This window comes from Tachypleus tridentatus, chromosome 13 (assembly GCF_004210375.1).
Source record: "Tachypleus tridentatus isolate NWPU-2018 chromosome 13, ASM421037v1, whole genome shotgun sequence".
In the NCBI taxonomy this organism is placed as follows: domain Eukaryota; kingdom Metazoa; phylum Arthropoda; class Merostomata; order Xiphosura; family Limulidae; genus Tachypleus; species Tachypleus tridentatus.
In genome coordinates, this window is record NC_134837.1 from 162,679,542 (window position 1) to 162,701,079 (window position 21,538).

A 21,538-nucleotide genomic window follows, 5' to 3' on the forward strand; every position below is an offset into this window, starting at 1 on the left:
AGTTAAAGGTAGGATGGTGGTATTCTACTGGTATAGATGATGTAACATCCTTCTTATCATTGACCTGATGTATAATTTCTGTTACCACCAGATGTTTGACATAGCACTCTGCCATATTTTGCAGCTTACAACTTTAGTTGAAGCATCCTCCTTACCATCTGCTGCATGTCAGCTCCAAGGGACCAGCCACATAATTCTTTACATGTGTTTGGATGGCTATCCTTTTCCTACCATGGACTGTATTATCAATTCCCAATATTGCCAGGTTTTGGACTGAAGATGCACCCAATATAGCTGTTCTCCTTTCTACCATCCACTGGATGAGACACATTAATTCCTGCAGGTGTAAGGCTGGTTATCATTCTCTTATCGTGGACTGTATAAAAAATTCTCAATTCTGCCAGCTTTTTGACTGGGGATGAACATCCACCTGGGCCCTCCAACTTTCTGCTGTTTGCCAGATGTCAGCTCCCTTGATGGATCTGGCATTAGTTGTGTTGAAGATGCATGTCTGCAGAGGTGGGCTTATTACTGTAGAAGATTATATTCTCTGGGCAGTATCCATTCTTGAGGTGAAAGGTAGATGACCCTCTTCCTATTAAGGAACTGATGTATAATTCCAGGTGTTAGTAGAAGTTGAACACCCCTTTTCTGTCTGTTGAGGGGTCTCAATATTTCTGTAACTTTTCTTGGGGTTTATTTTTTTTTACCCTTTTTGCAACACATTTCTAATGTGGGAAGAGTATATCTAGCTCCAAAGTACTATGGTCTCTCACAAATTTGTTACTTCTACTTATTTTCTCACTCCCTATGATTTTTGTTTGAAGTCTTCCTCAATGAAGGTTATCTTCTCTATCTGTTCAATGTGAGATTCTAGATTGAGGTAAGATATTATATCAGAAGTTAACATAGTAGTAAGTGAAAATTTGCACAAATAGAAGATTAGAATGTTTTTTGTGAAGGTAAGTAACTATTGGAAATATCTTAAATTGAAGAAAATGGTAACTTTTGGGTTTATATTTGTGCAGCTTTTAGACCTTTCAGAATTTTACCACTGGAATAAAATGTTGTGATATAGTAACATAATCATCATCTTAGTCAAAGCAACATGTGTATAGAGAAAGTCTCTTGTGAAATTTCACTAGAGATAAAACTTCAAGATCACATGTCTGTATGTATGACCAATGTATCATATTGCTAGGGTATTACATAGCTGTTTATGTATAATATTGTTAACTGTATCATACCACACACAAACCTTGAATGTTTAATTACTATACTATATTAATTGCAAAAAAGTATTTTTATGTGTTATAACCTCCATATGAAAATGCTTATATTCATTTCTGATTGATGTCCATGGTATTTAACAATATGTTATGTTTGTGCTGTACCCAAGGAATTATTCATTTGTATTTAATAAAACACATGAAAGTTTTATGTTTGAAGAAATTACATATTGAGATAACATTTTCTGAGAGATTATTAGTGTATTTGAATATTTAAAATACAAGTTGTTTATATGGATAAAATATAGGTGTAAAAATACATGAAAAAATTGTAGGAGCATTTGTAGAAGCAGTTTCAGAGTTAGACTTTTCTTTGTTTGTGATGGACTATTTTATGGTATTTGAGTTGAAACTTGTTTCAGATATGTTTTATTCTATATTATTAGTCTTTCATTTCAGACACTATTAGATATCTTTCCCTCCATGACAACAAATATATTCGATACTTTCCAGGTCACACAAAAAAGTAAGTTTATTTGAAAATATTTATAAATAGATTTATAAATTTTTAAGTCTTGTGATTAAGTATAGTGTATATAAATATGTTTGTCCCCTTTTGGAATTTAGTCTCATTTTTCCTGTATTTATTATTTTAAATACATTTATTTCTTTTGAATCATCCAGATGAATATAAATTGTTCTTAAAAGTTGTGAGAATCACATTTTTAAATTACATATTTATTTTCTGATATTTTCTTGTTAATAAATTTATTTTATTATTTAGTGGATACCTTAAAGGATATTTCTGTTGATGATTGTTCGTACGGAGTAAGGTATTTGTATTAGAAATTGCTTGCTTAGTAAACAGCATAGTTCCTAAGTGCCATAAAATGTAATAATACATCTGAAACATCTTTTTAATATTTTGAGCATTAGTCATTACTGTAGCTCGAGACAACAACAACATGCCAAATAAATGGAAAAGATATGTAATTATATTTGTGAAAGACTTCTCAACAACTCAACATAAAAACAAAATTAAGGTGGGCCAGCCTTGGGAAAATACAGGACCTAAAACAAATACTGTAGATTGGAGTTTTGAGTTTGGATACTAAAAGTATAAAATTTTGCTTGGCCACGAAGACACTGGGCCTGCTGTGGTTGCCTCATTGGCCTTGCCCAAAGGCAAGCACCGTTTCTTAGACTAGTCCATCATAAGCTGTTATATAAACACACTGTGTGTGACTTCGTAACCAACTTATAAATTGAAATACTTAATTATTTAATATCATATTTATAATATTTTCTAATACTGATAGTTATCTCTTTTTGCTGGAATTAGAATAGCTATTTTTTAATGTAGCTAACTCATTGTAAAAATGACTTGGGCCATCTTCTTTCAACTCCACTGAGAAGAGAACATGGTGTTCTGAATGCAAAACTGGTTGTGTGATAGTTCTTTTAGTTTTTTCATATATGTAGATTGAATAACTTAACCAGAGGTTTATGTATGCTGTAATAAATTAGTCTTTTTAGATGTGGAACACAGTGGTAAAAGTAATTGCAATGAATATAGTTTATTTTATATAGTCTGGACATTTAGATAAACTTTTGAAATGTATGCTTACTTTTTTGTGAACGTTGCATAAGACACCTTTCTATATATATATATTTCAGAGTTGTAACGTTGTGTATGTCACCTGTTGACGACAGTTTCTTGTCAGGGTCTCTAGATAAATCAATTCGACTATGGGATCTACGCTCCCCAGGTTGTCAGGTAAAACATTACCTAATTGTTTGGTAGTCTGAAATCTAATTTAAGCTGTTAAAAACACTATATAATTGTGAAATCTGTTATATGCTTTCATTAATGATTAAATGTATTTTAAAACAATCAACATTCTACATTTAATTATAAGTCATTAGTTTTAAGGGTCTTCAAAGTCCACAAAACATTCAGCATAACCTCAATTGCTTCTGATTAATATATGAATAGCCTCATAGCAAGAAAATCTTAAGATAACATCTTAGATTACTGTTATACATACAGGAAAAAGTAATTATATGTCAATTTGATAGTACACATTATGTATTAAATTTTGACAAAAGTAAAAGAAACTATCAATAATAAAATGTACGTGTCCAAAATTTCATTGTCATAGCTCACAATTATAAATATAAAATATAAAATGGGTGTATTTTTGAAACTTCTTGAAAATTGTACTATTTTCTAAAAAATTATGATGTTTAGATGTTTTCTCTTGAAATGTAAAACAATATATTCAATGACTGAATTTCACTTTTATACATGTGTTTAAAGAAATAACTGAGTTATAAAGAAAACTAAATTAACCTTATTGACATGGGTCACAGGTGAAAGGCCATATCATCTCATTTGTTAACTCACATTCAGAATTTCATTCCAGTACTGTTTTATGAACTTGTATCAGTACGTTTGGTATCACACTGAATATTATAAATCAGACTTTGGTATTGCACATTAGTTAATATTTATCTTTAAAATAAGAAACTAAAAAACATACCTGTATAACACTTTGTGTGTCACATGGTATGCTGAATGCAGCATTAGTTCAAATGAGATGTTTGTGATATTCAACCAGAAAATATATAATTTTTTGTGAATTAGGAACTCAAAATACCTTTAATGATAAACTAGAATATAGAAAAGAAACTTCTGTCTTTTCTGTTTGTTATCTCTCATGTACTGAATCAAACACAGTGGTTCTGCACACACCTCTGTCTATTTTTTGGAAATGCTCTTTTATACATATAGTTACTTCTGACTATGACATGTAAATAACCAAATGAAAGCTCCGAATGTTCCCTTAGTGGCTTTATCAGTCATTTTGAAGTATTATGACAACAGTGTGCTTTTTCAAAACAAGATTTCAGAGGTAGATTGAGTCTTTAGTCTACCTAAAATTGTATATATTTTTAAACCCAAATACAGCTTAGTTTGTAAGTTTCACAAATTATTGTGGAATTGTTTGGTATCAATATAATAATTTATGGTTTGTTTGGTTATTTCAGAGGTATACAGTACAATGTAAAAGTGTTAGGACAATAGAATATTTTGTCATTCTTTCTGTTTTATAGGACTAATTTGTCCATGCCAGTACAGAATGTAAATTTCAACACTATGTTAAAGCCTCATTGATCCCTGTTGATAAGTGAATGAGCCAGGGTGAGAATATTTATCATTCTTTAAAATTCCCATTTACTTGTACCAAGGACATGTCATAAGGGTTCTGCTTCAATGAGCATATTGATCAAATTCAGGGTTTGAAATAATGTTAATGGTATTGCATGTAGTGTCTCAACTATACAGAAAGAATCTAGCATAATTACTGGTATTATGGTATTATTTTCATATCATGAACTAAAAAACATATATAATTGTTAAAAGAGCAGAGTGTTTGCCTGAAAACTCTACTTGATACTGATTGGACTCTCCAACAAATCACTTCAGACTTGAAATGTTGTGCAAACACAGTCAGGTATTGTGAGACCGAGACAGGTAAATTTGAAGGTAGGAAAGGAAGAGAGAAAATGCCTAAATTCAATGACACTGATATTAAATATCTTCTTGTTTGCAGCCTTCTGGACAAACGGAAGACTGTCACTGATCTAAAACATGAGAAAAATGACCATGTACCAAACGAAAGAAAAGTATCTGAGATCTACATTATCAAGAAGATTCAATGAAAATGGAATATATGGTCATGTGACAGTTAAAACAACCTTTTCTTTGATTTCCAGATGTTGTTGAGAGACTGAATTTTCTGAAAATTGATAATTGGAAAAGGGTGTTATGGACAGATGAGCCGTAGTATAAAATATTTGGTTTAAAGCATAAGTTATACATCCTGTGGAAGTAAAATGAAAGATACTTCCCTCAGTGCATAGCACCTACCATGAAGCATGAATTGGTCAACCCCATATAGGGTAGAGAAAATAACAGATAAAATACAAAGTTTTACAAGAGGTTGTGAAGATTACAGAAATGATATTTTTGGGATACAATAGTTTTTTAATCATAACTGAAAATTACCTCTATTCTTAATGGCTAGTAACGAAACAGACTAAATATATATTCAAAACAAATCTATAGTTAAAATATTTCATTACAAAATCTGATTTTTGTGCAAAAAAACTTGTAAGGTTTACTAAAATTCTACCACATTTTGTGAAGATGCAAATACTGCATTAAATATTTTAGTATAAATATTTGATGTGCATAAAAGTGTATACAAACTAGTGTATTTTGTATCAAGCTGTTGTGAATTTATTAAATATGCTTACAGTGTAAAGACCAGGACTGGCTTAGCCTTGTTTTATGGCAGAGTTTGAGAAGGCCACTCAAGATGTAATTGACTTAAAGATGTATGACTTCTTAAGTGTTACATTTTTTTATAGTGTTAAAAATCTTTAAAAAAATATGATTAGCAAAAAAGTTCACACACACACACACAAGATCTCAAAACACACAAGAGTATGTATTAGATTAACAACCACACATCATATGTATAATGTCTTTAGTTTACAAATTGTTCAGTATGTTATTGTGTTGCACTATGATCTGTAATTTGTGTCCCATTACTTGCAAAATAATCTCACTCCATATTTTGTGGCCATCGCTGTGTTATAAGAGTGACACTTATTACTGTTTACTGCTGAGTTTTTACTCAGTATCAACTTATAATGAAAGAATATTCATATATATGGGTTTGTTTTCTAAAAATATGGTGAAAGTTTAATCTGTATTCAATATGTATTGAAATATGTAAAACAATTTCTAAAAACATTTTTGCTTTGGAATTATGAAACATTTTTGAATTTCATTAATTTATTACAGAAATTTTTTTACGTTTGCAATTAAGAGAAGAACAATACTGATTACTACCTGTTTTACATGTTGCTAATATCTGTAAATTGAGATTTATGTAGTTATTCTATTTTACAGGGTGTAATGCACTTGACTGGTAGACCTGTGGCAAATTTTGACCCTGAAGGACTAATTTTTGCTGTTGGTGTTAATTCACAGTCAGTGAAATTATATGATCTGAGATCTTATGAAAAGGTGAGATTTGATACACCTGTTTGACTAGTCATTTACCATGTTCTCTATGGCACTACCCACAACCTAGTGATTTCAGGTTTTCCTCAAAAATATTTTTTGTTGTACAGTTATAATTGTACTTAATGAATAGGGAAGTGTAATTAAATGCCACAGAAACTTCTTACTGCTTGTACTGATTTAAATCCCATAAAAAAAGTATTGTTACATTGTTGACTGAAGGATGGAAACCATTTTAAAGGAAGACTACAACTTCAGATAAATGTTTTTTATTCTATCCAATATTTTGACTTAAAGCGTTTTTGAGATTACAAAACTTATCTTTGATTATAGTAACATAAATTACTATCACACTACAACAATCTAATATAATGGTACATAGTGATATGTGCTAGAAAGTTTTGATATGAAAAAGATTAAAGTTGCTGATCACAAAAGCTGGTAGGTTCTATCCTGTATTTTTTGCCTTGGGCAAAGATCTCATGCCTCTCGCTTCTCACTGTCGGTCTTCCATGTTCAAAGAGAATTTAAGTGACAGTCTTACCGAGATTGAATCTTTTTAACAGAGTTATATTTACACTGATATTTCTGTGGAATTGCTCCCATTCTGGGAATCATTTTTTCATAAAATTCATTTTCTTGTACCTTATCTCCTTCTGTCTTGACCAGTTTTGTTAACTAGCTACTTTGGCTTGTCTATTCTTTCATGGGAGATTAATTTCTTTATTTTTGTATCACTTTTCATTTGGTTCATCTTCTTGCAGATTATCCTTCATTTGGCTATTAACATCCTTTGAATGAGATATGCAGGCAAGAATGTGGACAACCCTGACACCTTTATATTGTATTCCTTGCATCATACTGTAGTTTCTTCTACCTCTGAGTTTTGTCTTCTTTCTGTTGCCATCCTATAATCTTCCCAGAATATCAAAAGATTTGAATTCTTTTATTATTTCTTTTCCATATAGTTTTCACACACAAAAAAGCTATCCTTCCATAACATACAATATACACACACACACACACTTGTGTAATCCACCACAAAGTTGGTATTATCTCACAAGGAACATCTTTATCCCTCCCTACTCTGAAGTCTGTATTTGTATGGGTTAGCAGAAAGTATTAAAACTCTCCTTCTGCTTAGTGTCAATGTTGAGATTGTTTTTTTTTACCAAAAGACAGTTCGGCAGTCATTATGTTTTACCTTCTCAGACAAGCTGCTTCTTTCAAATGACAACAAAAAAGAACTAGCACTAAGTGTGTTCACTCTCCCTACACCTTTTCAGCTTCTGTGTGAACTTATGCAGATTATAGATAATTCCTGTTTGGTCAATGTGCCTCTTTGATGTTCTCACTTGTACAAATTTCTCTGTCCCATTTTCTTCTAGTAGAATAGGAAAACTTATGTTTCCTCTGTACCAAGCTACTATGGAGGATGATTCAGAGAGCTTTCCTTCCGTTGAATGTAATCTCTTTGGTATCAAACTGAATGGATGCATCCCTTTGATAAAAACTAAAGCAGGGGTGTCTACCTGGAATTGTACTCAGGCCACCCCTACATATCACCAAACCAACTGGAAGGGTCTTGTATTCTCTTTGGGACTCGGATCTTGGATGATTCATTCCTGCATCTGCTTATTCAAGTAAATATTTCTTTCATACTGTACAACTTGACTTGTTATGATAGCCACACTTCATGTACATGGTCTGCCAAACCACCGGGATGTACAGGTAGTTGTCCAGTGTTTACTTTTCACCTACCTTTGTGACATTTTAATACCATACAGGAGCTTCTTTTGACTCTACCCTTCTTCATTTTCTTCATTCTGTAGTAAAGAATAACCATGCTTCAGAGAGATTGAGGATGGTCTGGAAAGATAAGTCCACTCTTTTTCTCTTTACTTATGTTCACATTCTATGATATGTTTCACTCTTGTATATTATGAAACTTTTTTTTTTTTTTGATTAGGGTCCATTCAATAGCTTTAAGCTTCCACAAGACAAAGACTGTGATTGGACAGGTCTTAAGTTTAGCCCTGATGGGAAGATGATTCTTATATCCACCAATGGGCAAGTCATACATTTAATAGATGCTTTTCAAGGAAAACCACTCCAGACATTAATGGTATGTTTATCCACCTAACTTGAAAAAAAAATATTTTTTTTGTAATTGATATGTATAATTCAAACATATCTTTCATTTGAATAGTTACTTTGTTTTAATTTTTAGTTGTGCTGGTAGTACCTTAGTGTTCTGTGTTTATAAGTCTTGCCTTATTTTTTTAAACTACAGATATGTTTATAAAGTGCTTTTATAGTTATCCAAATAAGATTTGGTAGACTGGAATAGCATAATTAAAAAACATTGAATAATGTAACAGCATAATGAAAATGGTATTTAGATTTTTAAAGTGTATAATTTATGAAGATATGTCAGTCTTTTTGTATATTTTTAGGGTCACATTAACAACAAAGGGCTTCCATTAGAAGCTTCCTTCAGCCCAGATTCTCAATTCGTGTTTAGTGGTGAGTTTTTAGCATATAAATACACCCTTAGGTATGAATAGTCCTTTTATTACTTTTGTTTTAATAAAATAAAAAAAACAAACGTGCACATCAGTACCATGTTAGTTTGTTATAGAAAAATACTCCTTGTACCTTTTGATTGCATGCATAAATATTCACTTTCTTGCTACTGATGGATTCCAACAAAATTCTGTTCAATTTAATTTATATATATGTGTGTGTGTTTGAACATTTTTCTTTATCGAAATGGTGATAATTTGAGTAATTCATTTGAACTATGTACTTCTGACTGAATAGTTTTTAGAGATTAATAATTCTATTGCATATCCATCTAAATATCCAAATTTGTGAACTACTTATTTCACCTTTCAATTATGGGCTACATGCTAGTATTTATTCTTTACTTATCTCAAAAAGCAATAAAGTGGTAGGTTACATAAACTTTTAAAAAAGTTGTTGGATTTGATTGTGATGTCCCCTGTTCATTTTTAAGTTGAAAGTTCATGTTATCTGTCACAATTGCTAGCAAGTAGAGTGAAAAGGATAGCAAATATCGTCTACTGTAGAGTTTTGTTTTTAATTTGTGTACTTCCGAGACATACCTCCTCTCCAACTATAGCTATTATTCAACTGCCAAAGTTTCTTTCTTTGCCCATTTCAGTATTGGTCTGATATTTTCTTACTTGCCTTGGTTTTTAATACCCCACTTAATTACTCTTGGTGATATTTGTCTCATGATACTATCCACCTATGTCAATGTGCTTTCTGTGTTGGTACTGTATAGAAGAACCTCATTCAGATAATGTTGTTACTTTTCTTAACAAAGCATTCACTAACAGGTTCCTCTGTATCATGATCACTGTAGATACTTTGAATGTTCTTGATGTTACCTCAATTTTCAAAAAAAAAAAAAAAGTTTTGTTTAGCAAGCCTATATATGCCATGAATTCCAGGATTACTATGTTTGTCATGGGGGCAAATCAGGTCTCTTCTATCCCACTTCTGATACCTAGCATTGATCAGCAACTGGGATGGTAGGAGTCACTGTTAGTGAAACTGTCAGTGATTTTATTCGTAGTGATATGGGGAGACATTTGGTTCAGTGGTGCTCCTCCATTGGGCTCTGAGATTGTAATTGAATATGATCCTGGACATTCTGGAGAGAATATATATTTGTGTTTTTTTTGTGCACCTCCTTTTATTCTATTAGTTTCTCAGAAGGCCACTTTGGAATAAGCTGCTTCAGACTCCTTTTCTTCAGTTGGTTCATCAAGTGTTTTGTTTTGGGTATTCACCAGTTACTTTTGCACCTATGCCTTACTTAATGGCAGAAGAGTCTGAAAGTAAATAATTAGTTTTCTGTCAGTCCACTGATATTGTGGTTCGTGCATGGAGGTTAACTGCTCATTTTGTAAAAAGGGCAACCATGCCTTGTCTGCCACAGTTGTCATAACCATGTGGTTTAACCTACCACTGCTATGCAAAAGAATATTCTGTTTCTCAAAGAATATGTCTACTCCTGGAAATCTGGGTTTCTAGAGCAGAATCTGAAGGTAACCTGAATAGATCACAAATTTCTGTGATATGTTTCACCTTATATATGGTGCTGAGTTATTTATTATCTTTCGAAACTTTGTTGGAAGACACTCAGGATCACTAAGTCCACTGATGACAAGCTGGGACTATTGTTAGCATCTGCATTGGTTTGATTGTTCGATTTTACACTCATACCTGTAGTTGTTGATGTCTCAACCTTTCTCAGCTCCTAAAGTGTATCTTAATTCCACCTTTTTTTTTGAGAGTTCTGAACCCCAACACCAGCCTCTCTGTCTGTTGGTATCCAGAATAGATTGTGTCCATATCCAAGGATTCTGCTATTTGGTTAGAATACCTTTGTTCATGTTGGTAATTATTTTATGCTTTTGGAATCTGTAGGAGCTTGACTTTGAAAATTTCTGAATATATGGTAAATCTTTACCATGGGCATTGAAGATCCTTCAGTCAGGATGAGTCATTCAGTTCACATCTTCATTTCTATTATCTACCCAACCTATTCTGTCTTTCACAGATACTTAGATTTTGGAACTTAATTCTAAGGCTATTAAAGTTTGGTTGATCTTGGGTAGAGAGAAAGAGTCAGGCCAATTATTCTGGGGTTTTATTCCTGTCAGTTTGTTAGGCTCAAGGAGACAAAAGATTAGCCTCCAGTCATTGATCTTTTTCCTCTATATCAATTCATAGATTTTCCAAGATTCACAAGTGATTATTTATCATCACTCTGACTTGGCATTTTTTACTAAGATTATGGATATCCAAGTTTGATGTTGTTGGCTTCTATTTGTACATTACCATAGTAGTATAACTATCAGCATTTTTGTGCACAAGGGTTAAGTACTACAGTTTAGGGTTCTTATATTCAGAATAGCATTGCACCGTATTGGTTATGACATATCTTGTGATCTTTTACTCATCACCTTCATTTTCTAGCCCTGTGTACATGCCATTCCATGGATGACTGATTATTGTTGACACAATTTCATCATTGTCAGAATGTCTCACCCAGATTTTACTTTCAGAAATAACCAAGGCAGGCTTCATTGTCAGAGCTGAGAGATCTGTTTTCTCTCTCCAGCATGATGTCATCAATCTGGGTACTTTTTCATCACATTTTTCTGTCAGGCTCAGCCAAATCACATGTGAATACATGCTTTGGAAACAGGAAGTTAAACTCTTACTCATCTTTCCTTCTCTCACTGTGCAGGTGGTACTTTGACAATATGGGCATCATTTGAATCCCTCTTGCTTTTGGGACTGGTGCACAAGAAATCCCTTCAGTCATCTTTTATGCAACCACTATATTGTGAACAGCGATTCATTGGATTCCTCAGTTTTCTTATTTAATATCATTCTCTAGATCAGAACAATACTAAGATTGGGTGGATATCTTGACAGGAATCTAAGTCATCGTTACACTGTTGTAGAACTTCTTGCTCTGAAAAAAGTGGTATCTCATGATTTGGGCTTATTAAGTAGAAAATCATCAGGCTTCACACCAATAATTCCACAGTGCTGTCTCATATTTCCCATCAAGGGGGCACTTTGTTTAGGGCTCTTTATTTTTGAACCTTACATCTTCTTTCTTGTGACCACTCCTGTCATACCACCCTACTAACTTGGCATGTTCCATGGATGATGACTTCAGTGGCAGATCAGTTGTTTCAACCCAGACAGAACAGGTACTACATCTCGAGGTTTTTCTGTTGTTGGATTGGCTCTCATTTTGAAACACTAATGATTGGTTGGTTGGCCTCTATTTGGAAACCCAACTACTGGCAGACCGGTCTCCAATATCTCACCCTCTGGCTTTAGCAGTAGATTTATTCCATCAGTACCAAATGGGATTACAATTTTAAGCTATTACTTCAATTCATATATTATCCAAATATGATTTCTTCCAACCCATTTTCAGGTCCTGTCACTAACACCAGATTGGAAGCTACACTCTGGTTTCTGTTTCTGCAGTACCTTCAAGAATGTAAACTTCTTCCACTTTCTCTTTGGCCATCTTTGTAGAGGCAGCCATGATCTGACATGGTACATTTGGCTATCCAGAAGCTTAATCTCTAGACATGGAGGTTATACAGTTTATCACATGGCATCAGAGTTCTGAGGTTGTCATGTATCTTAATCAGTCTTTACTTATTCCCACAGTGGACATTTATCAACAGAAACTGCACCTATTAGCAGTTGTGTCAGTAGAGGAGGTCGAACCTATTTCAATCAGAAGTGCCAACCATAACGCGTTTTTAATTTTGCTCTTTGGCAAGAGTTTTGCATCTTTCACAATCACCCTGTATAAGTAAGCTTTGCTACCTTTTGATACTTCAGACAATTTCTTGAGTCCCTAGTATTCCTCCTGTCATTTTGGATTCTTTGTCTGTAATGACTATTTCATTTACTTAAATGGTATATTAAGGTGATATTACATATCCTTTCTCAATACCTATTTGAGATCTTAACCTCATGTATTACCTTTTCCTGTAGATTTATTATTCATTGCTACAGATATCACCAGTTGTGTAGTAGTTTATGCACAAAATGCTTTATCATTCTTCCATTCTCCTCAAATTGGTTCTTCTTCCCTGAGACACTGGCATCCAAGGAAGTGGATAACTTTTTTTCACTGATTCATCTCACTTCTATGACCAATCCCCTCAGTGTGAATACCTGTATGTGGTGAGTGGATTTCCCATGGAAGGTTCTGTTCTTTCAGTTTACTTCCTCTGGTATCTGAACATCCACCCACCAGTTTGCCATGCATGGCGACCCGTGAAGGGGAGGAGAGGATACTGGTGGTTGAGGGATCCAACTTCAGGTGACTAATGCTGCTGTTTGAACTACCCATCAGTCATCCTGGTGAGTTATTACTAACATTTTACTACAAGTCTTTTAAAACATTTATCACTTTTTGAAAATGGCCATAATGTCTAACAATACCAGGACTGGAAAGGCTCACTTCAGGTGACTGATGGTGGTTTTTGTATTTACTTGTTAGTCTTCCTGGTGAGTTATGATAATTACAATTATGCTACAGAAAGTCCTTTACAACTTGTATTACTGTAGTTTTTCTCTTAATGTTGTAGACTAGATGTAAACATTGGTTTTATGCTATTTATGTTTTTTTAAACTTTGTTTTGTTTTACCTTAATTTCCTTTTATGAATTTTACTAAATTCACTTTAATTTTAACTTTTTACTGGATGTTTGGTGCAGATAGCCTAGTTGCTTTGTACCATAAAACACCCAACCAACTATGATCAATCAGATCTCGATCATTTGTTATATTTAGTGAGAGTCTTAAAGATTTTGTTGCCCACACTAATGCCTCTAGAGATGCTAGACAATGACTTTTTATTCATTGGGATTATTCAGTTTCACAAGATTTATCCCTGATTATATTGATGAGTTAAGTACAAAATTGACCAATATTGTTTATTCTGGGCTCTTTTTGAAGATGGGGAGACTTCTGTAAATTGCATCTAATCAGAGTCATCACATTTCTATGTCCTTAGTAGCCAGGTTGAATTGCCTAGCAACTATAGCTATCTTAACCACTTCCACAAGATTTTACAGAAGGGTGAATATTTTCATTGCTACATATGTCTCTTCTTTACCTTTCAGTGTCCCTTAACTCATTTTCACTGGATCCAACTCTGTAGTGGGTGGTTACCCAGGTAGGTGTGCTTTTATCAAACTAATTCCATGCTAGCAACTGCTAATTCAGTATACTTTATCTAGGTTGCAACAGGTTCTGTGGAAATTTGGTATTCTGTAAGACCACCCTAGAGGCTGGATGGGTAACATTACTGTCATGTACTGGATCACCAGTCATGGACTATAACGAGTAAAATGTAAGGGGATCTTGCTATCATTGGATTGAGTATATCAGGTTTGGTTTGCTTTTAAAAATTTCAGAATATTGGTTTACCTATTGCACTATTTCTTAAGGCTGCCCTGCACTTGCTACCCACCAGGTTCTACTAGTTAGTCTACATGATGTCCTGCCTCACTTTTTTTTGAATCACTGGGGTGGTGGACAGAGTCTTTTCCTCCAGATTATCAGAGATAAATTCCTCCAGTCTTGGAGAAGAAGGCAAATTTGGTGGCCCTTCTACCCAGGCACCTGGATGATTTTTTTTTTCCCCAGATGTCAGTAGGAGAGGCACAAGCATATGTGGGAACATACTCATGATACCAGTTCAGATGTGGTGTTCAGCTGTCCAGTTTGGCTGAGTGTGGCCCTTCTTTTGATTACTTCATTGTTTATAGAAGAGTGTTCATCTTTCTCATGATTCTGAAAGGGAGTGGCTCCCTCCCAGGTTCTTGGTTGAGCACAGTTTGTTCCACATCATGCCCATAATTCAGGAAACAAGGAGAATTTACCTTGCCCATTCAGTTTGGGAGTGAATTTGAGTACACAGGATCCTGTCATCCCAAGCCTTTCAGAATTTTTCAGGTTGAGGAGAAGGTTTGTCACTCTGGTGTTGCTTACTTTCTTGCTATGATTCTGGTGACTCGGAATGGAGCAATGTATACCTACAGGTTAGAATCCACACACACACACACGAGTTTTGTACAAGAGTAATACAAACAAACAGTATTATTGAGTTCTGTATTTGGTCTGGTACATTCTTGGTATCTTATCAAGAATTCACAATGAGCAAAATAATATTGAGCTGATGTACTGTACTTAACAGTTCTTCATTCTTTGTTGAATACACATGTTGAGTTTTCCACCATAGAAATTATATAAGGTCTTTATAAAAATGCTAGTATCTGATGTGAATTCACTGAAGATAAATGTTGCATAATGCTCAAAATTTATGAACAGTGCTGGTGAAATATTTGAAATTCCCAATTAATAAGCATTAATCACAGTTATGGCTTCTGAGTTTTATAGTATACCAACTGTGGCAAACCAGTAATATATACTGTTTTTGGTACGACCCATTAGTTATACTTATCGGTTTGAAGAAAATTCCTGTATCTGCAGCTTAGGGAACAATATAGATAGTACACTAGTGTTCATGTACACACACATTGTTGATTTTTTGCTGTCAAGAATCTTCTACAGTTTTCATGAATAGGTAGGAATATTGCAATATAGATTTAGCAGAGTAAGTTATGTACATTTGTAAATATAAATTTAACCTAAACAAACATCAGTATTAAATAGATATGTAATAGTAAATCTCTAATATGTGTGAAGAGCATACCTATTCTGGATGTAGTGTGGTTCCTCCACTAGGGTGCCAGTCTTTTATTGGCATACCCATAATTTATACAGATGCTTTATCACTGGCCCCTACACCATATTAGGGTGGTATTCTATCTGTAGTGTGGGAGGATGTATGGTTTGGAAATTGATCTTCTGTTAAATGAAAAATGTATTTCCACTAGTACTTACCACCAGTGATACTCTCCCATTTTTCCTTCCTACTAAGAACTGGTGTTAGAGACTGTATATAAGTCAGTCTTGGAAAAGTGATAGTATTATCTGAATGATATATACAGTACCAAGATTAAAGGCACACTGACATAGATGGAGAGTGTCATGAGACAAATATCAAAGACAGTTAAGTAGGATATTAAAGACTGGATCAAGCAAGAAAAAATCAGACCAATGCTTAAATGGACAAAGAAAGAAACTAGCAGTTGAGTAACAGCTGTAGTGTTTATGTGAGGAGAGGTGAGTATTATTAGAAATACATTTTCTATATAAATAAATGTTAACTTTTGATGACGAGAAACCTACTTTTATGAACCTGAAGATGATCTAAAAAAGTCGAAACATTGTTCTCTGCTTATCAATAAAAGTGTTAACTTTACTGATTTTCATTGTTGTATGTAATGAATAACAAATAACTATAGAATGTTTAATTCAATGCATATTTTAAGCAAATATTTTTTTTTTCTAATTTTTGCATGGTTTTGTCCTATAGTAAATAAAAATGGTCAAATAAGTTATATTAGTAATAAAGGTGAAACTTAGCTTGAACTTTTTGTGAAATTTAATACTTTTAAAATATGTAAACACAATTCACGTTGTTTGCTAAGCACATCATATTTATTTCTATCAATATTATGTAATTTGAAACACAGGATCCACTGATGGTAGAATCCATGTATGGAGTGCTAAAACAGGTGTTAAAACAGCAGTTCTTAACTGTGATCATACAGGCCCTGTTCAGTGTGCTCAGTTTAACCCAAAATATATGATGTTAGCATCTGCCTGTACAAATATGGTAAGCAACAAATATCAATCTAGTGTCTTGTTGGTAAATTAATGTTAGTTTCATTGGATAAAAATTTGATATGTCTTCAGTTTTGTTGAAGTAATATTGGTTATAGTTCTTTCAATTTTTAACAAAAAATAACTAAGATTTTTTAGTTTGAAAACAGGAAATTTGTTGTAATTTGGTTTTATTGAATGAGGTTTACAATGTTTAATACAGAAGGAATGTTCCTGAAACTGTCGTTTTTTAAATGGAAAGCATTTAATTCCATCAATATTTTCCTCTGGCAAGTGAAGTAAATTCAACTTGTTTCTTATAGTGTACTAAAGTGATTCATTTTATACAGTAGTAAGAATTTTGTAGGAGAAAGGATTGCTTTTTGCCCCAATGCTCATCATTAGAGAAGGAATCATTAAAAGTAGAATACAGTAGAATTTTGACATTAAGGGAACCTTTCTGACTGCATCTGAATGCCCTCTATAGCAACATATCCTTAATAACTAAAATAAGCCACTCAAAGCTAGATTCCATATTGACCAGACTAAATTGCTGAATTTTCAGACCCCCTATTTTATTATGTATATGCAGGATATTGATGTTTTTGAGTTGCACATTGCTGTGATGTGGAGCATTGTCAACAGGAGGATGATTAACCGTGCCCTTTTTTCTTTATTATTGGTCACAAAGTTTCAAAATACTTCTCCTCAAAGTTTGAACTGCTAAACATTTCACATTTATTTTCTGTGATTATTTTACTGTCAAAGGCTGAAGTAGAAATTACCTGGAAATACAGCAACAAATCACTAATTTTGTCTTTGAACACACAAGCAGAAATAAACTAGCTTGATTCCTTTTCCAAGAACACAGTGTGGAATTTGTCAGTTTGTGTATCTTACAGTGTTAACAACAAGAATTCTCCAGAGTAATAAGTTTGCACTTTGAATCTGTAAAAACTTTTATTACTATGTATGGTTTGGAGCCAATCCAATAAATATTGCATTTGAATATTGTTTATTCATCTGGAATATTTGAATTTAGTGATATACTGTACATGCACACTATCAAGTTCCTGGACAGAGGAGGAGACTTGAGACACTGCCCTCAATCTGTAACATTGAGGTGCTCATTATTGCAGTAAATATGTTGGTTACAAATATAAGAAAAAAGAAGACTGGAAAGTTTTGCCCTTAATGATGTGGTGCCCATTGTTTTGAGGTGTCCATTAATCAAGTTTCTACTGTATAATCATTAATTTTTTTTTTCCTATTGTAAAATCTAAACAGTTACATATCTGTTAAATTCATATACATGTAAGCTATAAATAATTTTTTTATTATTAAACTAATTTTTTATTTCAAGTTGTTTTAAAAACAGATGTTTCACAAGTATTTTTCAATAAAATAGTTCTGTGTAATTTTTTCAGGCTTTTTGGCTGCCTAATATAGACGAAGAAATGTGACAAAAGATATAGAACTTTCTTGAACAGTCCCATAGAACATGAGAAACCCACCAGTTTAAATAAGAATTTCCTTACCCTGGTGGCAGCAAATAATGTAACTAAAACCTTTACTTGAAGTCTGGCATTGAATAGGAAAATAAAACTGTAATCCATGTTGTGGAATCCTTTCAAGGCTTCAATTTAGGCTTATCAGTGATGTTATTTTACTGTCATTAAAAACTGTTAACATTCATATGACCAAACCATTTTTTTATTTCTTGTGTATTTTCAGCATTTTTGTCACCTCTTCACCATTTTTATAAGTTAGGAATACAATTGATATAAAAGGTTATATTAAACACAAATGTAACATTTTTCTTAACTGTGCTTATAATAAATTCAGTGCTATAATTCGAATAGTCATATTTCATAGAAAGTTAAGATTTTCATGTAACTCAATTTTTTTAAAAAACCTAATCAAAGTAATCTGGGGTGTAAACCATTGAAAGATGAATATCTTTTTTTGTTTTCAGGTGTGTGTGCATCTTATTGTGTGTGTGTGTGCTCTGTTTATTAATAATGAGGGCCATAATCAAGCCTTGAATATTTCTAACACAATTCTGTATTTTAGCATTCAATTTTTATTTAATGTTTATACTTCGTTGCCTTGATTGTTCCTTGTGTCCAGTGTCATAAAGGTGTGAAGATTTTATATCGATGACTAGGTATCTCTCTGTCTCACAAGTTAGTCAATGAGACTTTTTTTATCATTGTGAGGAATGAGGATCAGTAGTTTCTTTAGAGAATGTTGTGTGCTGTCATTTTAACATTTTGTACTATCTAGCAATAATCAATAAAATATAACATTTTACATTGTACTGTTAAAATTTTAGATAAGAATAGAATAAAATATTTGTTGCTACTGTTCATAATATACTTAGATTTCTTTTGACAAAATTTATCCTGATGATGTGATTGTTGTCTATTGCCATTATTGTACAGCCATGTTTTTGGTAGTTTAAAAGCTAATTTGAGTCTTAAGTGAATAAATACTGGGAATGCTTTACTTGTTCTGATAGAAACTGAAGAAATTTGTTGTTGCTCAAATATAACAGCTTGGTGATGTCTTTAAAATATTCTGTATAGGAAAAAAACACCACCAATTTTAATACAAAGATAATCATTGGTACATTTTAATTTTGTGTAACTATTACAGTAGAATAGAGAAGTTATAGAGCTGATGGTTTGAACAGTTTGAATATAAATATGAGACTTGATAATTGGATAAACTAGCTTGTATCTTTTCCACATTTACTGTATTTCTTGTTTAATTTCATTTTTGTTCTAATTGTTAAGTGTGTAGTGTGGCAGTAGGAAATATAAAGGAATTCAGTATAGTTTGCACTTCATGGTTTAGTCATGAGTGTATGTATGAAAAAAAGTAAGATATCTGACCTATGTAAATATTGTATCAAATTCACACATTATTGTTTATAGTAGAAGTTGCATCCTAAGAAGTAAAGATTCATTGATATTTTAAGTTAACCAGTTTTAGGTCAATTTTGTAAGTATTTGATGATAAACTTGTAAACATAAAAGTTGCCACTTTTTATTAACTTGTAAGATTTTTTAGATATCATATTTTTCTCCAGTGTTTGTGAAAAAAATAAGACAGCTAGTGGTACATACCTTGAAAATTGTAATAAAAACTATATCACATTATTTTCGTTCTTTGTAAATATAAAAGAGCTATGGAGTTGACTAAACCAGTCTCTGTGTGATGATACGGATGTTTATGGTCCTTATGATTATCTTAGTGTTTGAAGCCACTTCCTATTTTTCGGTAATTTTGTTTTTATTGAATATTTGGTGGTAATGATGATAGAAGAGTGGTGAATTAGAATTCTGTCATTTTTGCTATCATAAGAATATTAAAGGATCAGTAGAATTTGTCATCTTACATGTACTTAAGGAAAAGAATTTTTATCATTGCAAAGTAGTCATTCACATGGAAATGATTCATATAATTAATATAATTAGTTTTTTTGCATTATTTTTATTGAAACAATTACAGTTTATTACGTTTTCCTTTTTTAGCTTCGTACCTTACCTATTCATTATACGCCTCTTTTAACATTGAAATTGATACCATCTTCTTTGAAATATTTTTATTCATTTTGTATTGTAAATTTGTAGAAATTATAAACATTTTTGTGTAAGATGTTTTTATGTATCACCAGTATTGTGCAAAATGTGATAAAACCTACAAAGAAAAAATACAATAACATTAACAGATCAATCTATCTTTAAAAAAAGTGTGGTTTTATTTGGTCGATTGTATATCTCGAACAAATGAACTGATTTGATGTAATTGTCATACTCAAATGTTTAAGATTTGGTAGTTCTACATGACATATATATATATATATATATATATATGGCAGAAATAAAAGAATTAGCCACATTATTGTTTATGACAGTGTTGTACAGTCTTCTTTAACTGTGATGAGCATTGTTATTTTGGAAAGATTACTGGTAATGGCACACATGAATCCTAGGCTTCAGAAGTAATTTAAAAAATGGCATAGAAAGTGATTAAAAAAGTGTAAGCAGCTTTTAGTATTAAATTATACAATACGTAGTGAGTAAAGAGTTAGGCCAATAAATAGTCACATACATTAGATTATCAAAGCACCAAGCACAACAAGTTGGACAAAGTGCCCAAAACTAGCCTACAATTTTAACTGTATTTGTTCAAAAAATTCAACAGAACATAAATATAATAAAGATGACTGTAATACTACACTTAACTTAACAGAGATGAGACTTTAAAGTTATCAAAGTCAATGGGTCAAGTCATCAATAGTGTTGTCTATAACTTCTGCTGCATCATGTAAACCTGCAAGAAGAACACTAATCTCTTGAGGTCATTTTTATTCATTGACCAGTATGTCTGAGAGAAATTACATGACAGATACTATTTCATAAAATAATAAAATTAAAGACTTTGAGTAGTAGGAAACAATTTCAAGAAAACATACATTACTGAAATATGTTTATTGATTCCTGCGTTAAAATAACTTCATTTTTACAGAAGGACAGTTTTATTGAGGATAATTAGACTACAAGATGTTTCTAAGCCCACAAGATACAAGTAACATTTGTTACTGAAAAGTTCAATATTTTCAGTAGTGGGACAAACAGTTCACTCCCCTTTGTACGTGCTGTTTTAAGCTGTGCACTGATAATAGTATCAAAGTAACGTGCATGTATACCTTGACTAAATATTTCAGAAGGAATATGCTTTATTATTTACCAATAAATAACACCCAACGTGGGGAACAAAGTCCATCTGCAGACAACTTTGGAAAGTATAAAGTTACATCATGGTCTTTCAATACATTGATTCTTTACAAGCTAATCCTTGTAACTCCACAATGCTCTACAGTTTC

At 32.6% G+C, this 21,538-nt stretch overlaps 1 protein-coding gene across 1 annotated transcript in view; it reads left to right on the forward strand.

The window, feature by feature from the left end:
- Positions 1-20,563, forward strand: part of LOC143236748 (WD repeat-containing protein 82-like) — a 47,234-nt gene extending 26,671 nt beyond the window's left edge. Inside the window, exons 3-9 of the mRNA XM_076475234.1 lie at positions 1,689-1,755; positions 2,907-3,006; positions 6,214-6,330; positions 8,297-8,452; positions 8,784-8,853; positions 16,515-16,657; positions 18,072-20,563. Of these exons, the coding sequence (XP_076331349.1) occupies positions 1,689-1,755; positions 2,907-3,006; positions 6,214-6,330; positions 8,297-8,452; positions 8,784-8,853; positions 16,515-16,657; positions 18,072-18,107 (689 nt within the window). The 3' untranslated portion in view covers positions 18,108-20,563. The remainder of the gene's footprint in view (positions 1-1,688; positions 1,756-2,906; positions 3,007-6,213; positions 6,331-8,296; positions 8,453-8,783; positions 8,854-16,514; positions 16,658-18,071) is intronic.
- Positions 20,564-21,538: the final 975 nt, after the last annotated feature.